General features: G+C 35.6%; 1 protein-coding gene across 1 annotated transcript; it reads left to right on the forward strand.

Moving 5' to 3' along the window:
• The first annotated feature begins 1,461 nt into the window (after positions 1-1,461).
• Positions 1,462-6,461, forward strand: LOC110778468 (probable LRR receptor-like serine/threonine-protein kinase At1g63430). The gene is made up of 13 exons (XM_021983021.2): positions 1,462-2,048; positions 2,216-2,354; positions 2,443-2,514; positions 2,598-2,741; positions 2,828-2,977; positions 3,782-3,898; positions 4,001-4,065; positions 4,455-4,709; positions 4,804-5,012; positions 5,099-5,231; positions 5,313-5,482; positions 5,645-5,860; positions 5,977-6,461. Exons 1-13 carry the CDS (start codon positions 1,964-1,966, stop codon positions 6,220-6,222), a joined length of 2,001 nt encoding a protein of 666 aa, XP_021838713.1. The 5' UTR covers positions 1,462-1,963; the 3' UTR covers positions 6,223-6,461.
• The last annotated feature ends 1,291 nt before the right edge of the window (positions 6,462-7,752 follow it).

A 7,752-nucleotide genomic window follows, 5' to 3' on the forward strand; every position in this document is an offset into this window, starting at 1 on the left:
TATATTCAACTCATGTTCCAAACTACAAATCAATTCTTAGTTGCACCAAAGCTTTATGCTTTTATGCTCATCTATAATCTCTTTTAGAATCTTATATCTTTTCTTCACGTATTTTACACATAAAAAATAAAAATGTGACATAGTGCACCCAGGTGCATCGTAGATATGCTCCCTCCGAACTGCCCAACTAATAGTGCAAAATAAGTTGTTTTTGAGATAAAAATCATAGAATAGAGAAATTGAGGTCCAAATGCAAGTAATTCGAGAGGGTGAGTAATAGTATACGCATAGACGTAGTTGAGTTGCACCGAGAATGCGGCACATGATTGCTGGCACCAAATTCGGGGTCTTTCATCAACTTTGTGGAACCCACTTGTACCACCATCATCAACATTTCTCATTATCTTTGTTTTTGAGGATTTTAGTTTTTAATTTTATTTATTATTAATAAACATCTTGCAATTATTTCCTTTCAAAAAAAATCATGCAATAATTCAATTGATGGGAAGTTCATGCATTTTATGGTTTGGGGTAACTAATAACGTTGACAAATCTACTTACTTCCAAGTTATACATCCTTCCATGAACTTTCATATAGGTAAGAAGAAAGCACCCTACTGAACCAGCACCTAGCACAGGTTAACCAGCCTAGCTCCGCAGGTCACCGCTTGAGCCACTCCCAAACATTGTGCAGTTGATGAGGCTCAAACTTGTGACCTCCAAGTCACAAGGTGAGTTCCCCACCAACTCCACCAACTTATGTTGGTTTCCATGAACTTTCATAAAAAGAAGTATAACCAAAACTACGTAAATACGTAATACGGGATACATAAAAATACAAGTAGTTGTTGAAATCATTTTTTCAAAAGATATCTATATGACGTATGTTTTTTTTAGAGGAGTGAGGTTGATCATTGTAGTACCAGGGATGTGTACCGGTTGAACCGAAAGATTGGAATTATTCATGTTGTTTGCTTGAGCACCGAACCTAAATCTTATGATCGATGCAAGATTTAGAGTTTTTAAAAACAATTTAGTTGAAAGAATAAAAAATAAAAAGTTTCCACAAAGTTGTTACTAGCTTTGATACTTCGTGAAGTATATCATAGTCATAACACATAAGCTAATATTGATACATATTCAAGTTTAATATTTCTATCACGTAAAAAAATAAACACCTACTCAATAGTAGAAAAGTTAAATACTTTTAAAAGGAATCGGGTCATCAACATGACCAAAATTGTCCTCCTTAAATCAAAAAATTGAAATCAAATTTTTTCAGAACCGAATTCTTACCTAGCGGTTTGGTCCGGGCTCGGTCCAGACTATCTATGTGATTCTTGGGAGGGATTCTCATAAAAAAAAAGAAAAAAAAAAAATCAAAAAGCGCAAGAAAAAAAGAGAAAGAAAAAAGAAGCACAAAGTTAGACAATGACGCGGAATTAAACAAGTCATCAATCACCATTTCATTCAAAAAAAAATCTGTATAATCTTTCTTTTCCTTTTTCCTCAACTTTAATTTCTTTCAATTTTATCCAATTAATCCTTTTTAATTACGTTCTGTTCTTCAAGTTCCATATAATCTGTTCATTCATTCATTTTCTCTCTCCTAAAAACACCCTATATTCTCTCACCATTCACCAAAGAAGCCTCACTTTGAATCTAAGCCATCTTCCCCACTTTTTAACTCCCCACTTCGCCCATTTTCTTCCATTATTTTTTTACTCACTTGCTTACCGTTACTATAATTTCAGTCACTAATTACACCATTGAACTCTGTGTCAATTCTTTTTGTTAATTTTTTCTTGAAATTCCCACTTCTCCAAGTTAGTGAAATTCCTGTCGTTTCTTTGTTTTGCTCTATTAACTTCTGGGTTTTTTTACTTCTTAATTCGATAAGTTCTTTGGTTGGTGGATTTTTTGTATGAATTTGATTACCAAAATTAGTGGGTAAACTACGATAATGGGAGCATTAAATTGGGTTCTGCTTCAATTAGCCATTTTTGGAGCTTTGACTGTAAATTGCCACTCTTTTGTCTCAGTTGAAGGTAACTTTTTATCTCTCAGATCTTCGATTTGTTCAACATTTAGTACCAAGATTCAGTTAGGTTTTTATGGGAATTTTATGTATTTTTCTGGGTATTTTCTTGCAGTATTTGGGAAGTAGTTTAATTTTAGGCCTGATTTAGAAATGCGCTTAACTTTTTTATTCCAGTTTGGGCATTAACTGCATTTAAAGAAGCTATATATGAAGACCCTTATCTGGTATTGGCCAATTGGAACGGGTTAGATGCAACCCCTTGTCAATGGTCTGGTGTTTCTTGCTCAATGGCTAAAGACCATGTTGTTAAATTGTAAGCTAGCTATCTCTTTTATGTAATTATTAATAATTCTATGGATTTTTGCTTAATTTTGTTTAACGTATGGCTGTGTGTTCTTCAGGAATATTTCTGGTTCATCTCTGAAGGGATTTATTGCTCCTGAATTGGGTTTACTGACCAATTTACAAGAATTGTATGTTTGTTTAATTATTGAATTTGGTTTTGGTGAAGAAAGGGTTATGTTTAAACTGATGGATTAACTGTTTTTTTTTTCAGAATTCTTCATGGGAATCATCTGATTGGGATTATACCGAAAGAAATTGGCTTATTGAAGAACCTTACTGCATTGGATCTTGGGGCAAATCAGTTTTCCGGGCCCATACCTCATGAAATAGGGAACTTGAGTAGCATCAAGAAGATGTATGGAAGAATTTGGTGTAATTGGTTGTAGTTTGTTGTGTTTTTCTGTACTAAGTTTCCTAATTTAGCTCTTTTTAAATTTGCAGTAACCTTCAGTCCAATGGGTTGACAGGAATGCTACCTCATGAGCTTGGTAATTTGAAATCTCTTCAGGAGCTTCACCTGGACAGAAATAAGCTCCAAGGAAATGTAATTGGTCTTGCCAATGCGAATTCTGAATCCAATATGCATGGAATGTAAGTATCGTTTACAATCGACACTATACCTAGAAGTTTCTTGCGAAAACTGTGCCTTATCAAACTGTCAATATATCTTATCATTAAATGAAAGTAGTTATTTTATAAGTGAAATTTCTTTTATTGGCATATGTGGCAGTAGTTGCTGAATTACAGAATGTAAATAACATCTGCATTTGGATTGTTTGAACTGTATGTGAGTATGTGACGGCATGAACTGTATGTGACTGGAAACTTTTGAATTTAGTGTCTGACTGTCAATTGTCAATATATCAATGCGATGAAAACTTGATCCCTCATTTCTAAAGTCATATTTTGAAAAGAGTAAAGCTTGCAGATCTTGTGCTAATGGCTTCTTCAATATAGCCATGTTATAGTTGAGTTATACTCCAACAGATAGTGTATGATTTACACCAATAGTTGTTATAAACAGTTAAAATAAAATACAAGGACCGTATCTTGTAGAATTGTAGGCTTAGTCTCTTTAGTCTTCAGAGAAAATATGGCAGCTGACAAAGGTGAACTTGAAGTTTCTTCAGCAAATTTCCTTTCATCTTGATAATAGCCTCTAAATTATGCTCCGAGAGGTGAAGTCCAATAAGTATTAGTAATACTTGAACTAGCACTCTTGATAATACAAGTACCCTGAAGATAGAATAGTTGACATCTATAGAATCTGTCTTTTAGTTCTAAGTTTGTATCTTCTATATTTTAAGGCTCGATTATCCAATGCCTACAACTATTCTTTTTTCATTTTATGTACCAGTATTCAAGTTGTGTTGCCATCTTTTTTGGGGTTTTCAGGTTTGCATCAAATGGGAATGTAATAGGTCTTTGTCGCTTGCCTCAGCTAAAGGTTGTTGATTTGTCATACAACTTCTTTGGTGGCACAGTCCCGAAATGCTTGCTACATCTGCCAAGGTGGGTATAGAAATGATAAGCTCTTCTCTGTTCCAAGGGAATTTCATTGTAGATTTCTCTTTTATGAAAATTAGGGTTGACTTTGTTTTACATTTTCTGCAGCGCAAACTTTCAGGGTAACTGTCTTGATGAAAAGAGTTTAAAACAGCGTTCAGATGCACAATGTGGTATGTAGAAGCCAAACTGGAACATTATCTGCTTTATTGTTTCTCTTACCTTAACCAATCAAGACTATTTCCTTAGACTTCCTTGGCTCCATGTAAGAGGGTGTAAGAACTAAGAACTGAATCACTGAAGTTGAAAAGTGTGAAAAAAGGATATATGAAATACAGTAAAATACTTATCATTTAATGTGCACGCACAATTGAAGTTCTTTGGGAAAACTCTTAATTATCTAAGCCTATAGTCTAGAGTCTAGACCCTTCTTGTACACTCGCAATTCAATCATGCAACAATTACTAGAACCTCCTTCCGAGGTGGCTAAATATGATATTAGGATATACGTGATTTCATACTCAATTTGGAAAAACCATAATTTATTATGTGCTTATCCCAGGAGCTGCAATATCTGCCAAAGGCCATACAAATCCTAGTGGCAACACAAAGGGAAAGTCTCGAGAAAGTGAAACCAAGCACCAGAAATCGAGACCTACTTGGCTTTTAGCTTTAGAAATTGTAACTGGGACCATGGTTGGTACTCTCTTAATCACTGCTCTGATAACTACTTACAAAAGATTTAACAATAAATCATCTATGATTATCCCTTGGAAGAAATCTGGAAGTGACAAAGAACGGTTGGCAGTATATATTGGTAAATTTTCCACTCTAGCAACTACGATCTCCTGATCTCTGAACAACATCCAAAAGCTATTTGCTGATTTTTCTGTTCTCTGATAACTTAACAGCTGATTCTGAGTTGTTGAGAGATATTCATAGATACAACAGACAAGAGCTTGAAGTGGCTTGTGAAGACTTCAGCAATATCATTGGATCTTCCTCTGATAGTATGATTTACAAAGGCACGATGAAAGGTGGATCTGAGATTGCAGTGATATCCTTCTGCATCAAAGAAGAGCAGTGGACTGGCTATCACGAGCTTTATTTCCAGAGAGAGGTACTGTTTCATTATTCTGTTTTTATCCTGATTTATGAAAGTCTGAAAAATTGGATTCTTACTTATTTAAACTATACCCTGATCAGGTGGCAGATTTAGCAAGATTAAATCATGAGAACGCTGCTAGGCTCTTAGGGTATTGCCGAGAGAGTCCTCCATTCACAAGGATGCTTGTTTTTGAATATGCATGTAACGGAACTTTATATGAGCACCTGCATTGTAAGTGAACTTCTCATTTTTCCAGTTATGTGTCCTACAAATCAGCAGAAGTATTAATGATGCTGCTATTTTGAAATGAAGCCATATTTGCTGATGGAGAAGGCTGCCAGCTGTCTTGGACACGGCGTATGAAAATCATAATTGGTATCGCTCGTGGATTGAGATATCTTCATACGGAACTCAACCCTCCCTTTACTATATCCGAGCTGAATTCTAGTGCTGTATATCTTACAGAAGATTTTTCACCCAAGGTAAGATATTTAGTGTCTACGTTCGTTTCTTTATTTCCTATGCACTCTATTTAGTTTTTGGGGATGTTATAACATTATTAATTAGGTAACTTTTTAAATGCTTGATATTTTGAAAATTGATCCAAGAAGTTCTAAGTCACACACAAACTTCTCTTCTTACAGCTGGTTGATTATGAAAGCTGGAAGACTATCATTGCAAGATCAGAGAAAAATTCATCAGCCATAGATAGTAATGGTGCTATCTGTGTTCTGCCACGCTCATTTGAGGCACGTCATCTAGACATAAAGGGTAACGTTTATGCATTTGGAGTACTACTACTTGAGATAGTCAGTGGCAGACCACCCTTCTCCAAAGACACAGGAAGCTTGGTAGATTGGGTATGACATTGTATGACATTAATTAATGTTTAAGTTGTCTGAAGGAAAACAAAAAAACCCTATGACATTAGTATAAATTAGCTTACACTAATATTTATTATCTTCTCTTGTTTCAGGCTAGGGAGTACCTTGAGGTACCTGAGGTAATGTCCTATATTGTAGAGAAAGAACTGAAGCATTTTGAATATGAGGACCTTAAAGCGGTTTGTGAGGCAGCAAGTCTTTGCCTGAATCCTGATCCAGTCAAACGACCAATGATGCACGACTTGTGCACTTTACTGGAGAGCCGCATTGATCTGTCTGTGTCAGCTGAGCTCAGATCATCTTCTTTGGCGTGGGCAGAGCTGGCTCTCTCGACATGATAATAGTTGACACTAACATACTGTAAAGCAAATTATAGTCATCTTTCTCACCCCGTCTTTTCTCACTGGGATTTCTTCGTTGAAGAATGTATAAAGTTTTTTGCCACGTCTGGCTTAGGAAATATATAGAAAAGCTACACGGATGCCATAGGTGCTCCTGTCCTGATTGTACACTGAGAATCTTGCTACTAGATTGATGATATTACTAAAGTAGATGAAGATCTCTGTGTATTACCTCAGTTTCCTCTGAATTTCTTCTGTTTGCTACACTATCAGTTGGTTGATTACTCGGCAGTTGAAAGAGCTGCTCAAATGCCAAAAAAGACGGTGTTCACTACGCCCTTAAATAAAGGATAAGGAAATTGGAGGTCAATTGAGCAACTGAAAGCTAGTAGAGTTTAGCACATTAGCAACTCTTGACTATAGAAGACTAATTATGAGAGGTTTAGTGAAAACACTCCTCATATTCGTAAAACTTGTTAGAAACTTGTTCTGAGAGTGTTTTTTCGTCAACCAAATAACAGTTTAATTATAGCAAGAGTGGAAACAAAAATGTCACATATACAGAGGAGATATAATTTACTCCAGTCTGAATTATATACATGCGATATTTTTTATTTTATTTTGTGCGTAAAAAGGATTAGAATGCAATATGCAAACCTGAATTATAGTCCCATGGATAATGGAAATGGAATTTGAGGATAATGGGAAGACTATCTTAAAGCAAATTTGAGCATCATCTCAATTTATTAGGTTAAAATATGTAATGCTATGATTTTGCTTCCTCCTTGCTCAAAGTAATGCACTCTACCCACCATGTCAAGTGGTCAACTTTTTTGTAGGTCAAGGTCTAAACTATATAATAAAATGAGTTGGTTGGTAATTACTAATTAGGAAAAGCAATTGCTAATTTGTGTCGTCAAAGGCTAAGTAGTAAGTACACATTTAAATATACTAGGGTTAAAGAAGGGAGGTTTTAAGAAATTAGATTTTAGGCAAGTGTTGAGACTTGAGACCTTTTTTCGCACTTATGAGTGGTACATGATTACATGAATAATTCATTCCCTTTCCCTCCTCTTTTCCCCTTCACCTTCACCTTCACCTTCACATGCAGTTCCTCTTTTTTGGCAAGTTAAGTAATACATTTATAAATATAACAAAAAAGTATTTCCAAGGGAAAAACAACGCCAACTCAACAATAACAAAAACGAACTACACGACACGACACATCCAAGCAAACAAAAACAAAGCTTAAACTAGAGCAGCAGCAGCCAAAGTTGACCAGAAGAACAAGCCAAAATAGAAAAAACTGCAGGCAGGCGGCAGCAAACCATCAGCAACAACTCAAACATCTGAAACACTAGCAGACAGCAGTCCACTTGGACCAACACACAAACACTATAACAACACCATCCACAGCTCCCTGGTAAACCAGCAGCGAAACAACAGTTTCAAGCAGCAACATAAACAGAAGATTGCAACATACACTAAAATAAAAGAAGAGAAAGAGCTCATGGCTACACAAGAGAG

The sequence above is a fragment of the Spinacia oleracea genome, chromosome 6 (assembly GCF_020520425.1).
Source record: "Spinacia oleracea cultivar Varoflay chromosome 6, BTI_SOV_V1, whole genome shotgun sequence".
Taxonomy (NCBI): Eukaryota; Viridiplantae; Streptophyta; class Magnoliopsida; order Caryophyllales; family Amaranthaceae; genus Spinacia; species Spinacia oleracea.

What these genes read in the sequence shown, in the direction of transcription:
- LOC110778468 (XM_021983021.2), top strand. Translation starts at nt 1,964, where the DNA reads ATGGGAGCATTAAATTGGGTTCTGCTTCAATTAGCCATTTTTGGAGCT. An exon ending in TTGAGTAGCATCAAGAAGAT is followed by an intron (nt 2,742 to 2,827) that starts GTATGGAAGAAT and finishes TTAAATTTGCAG; the next exon opens with TAACCTTCAGTCCAATGGGT. An exon ending in GAATCCAATATGCATGGAAT is followed by an intron (nt 2,978 to 3,781) that starts GTAAGTATCGTT and finishes TGGGGTTTTCAG; the next exon opens with GTTTGCATCAAATGGGAATG.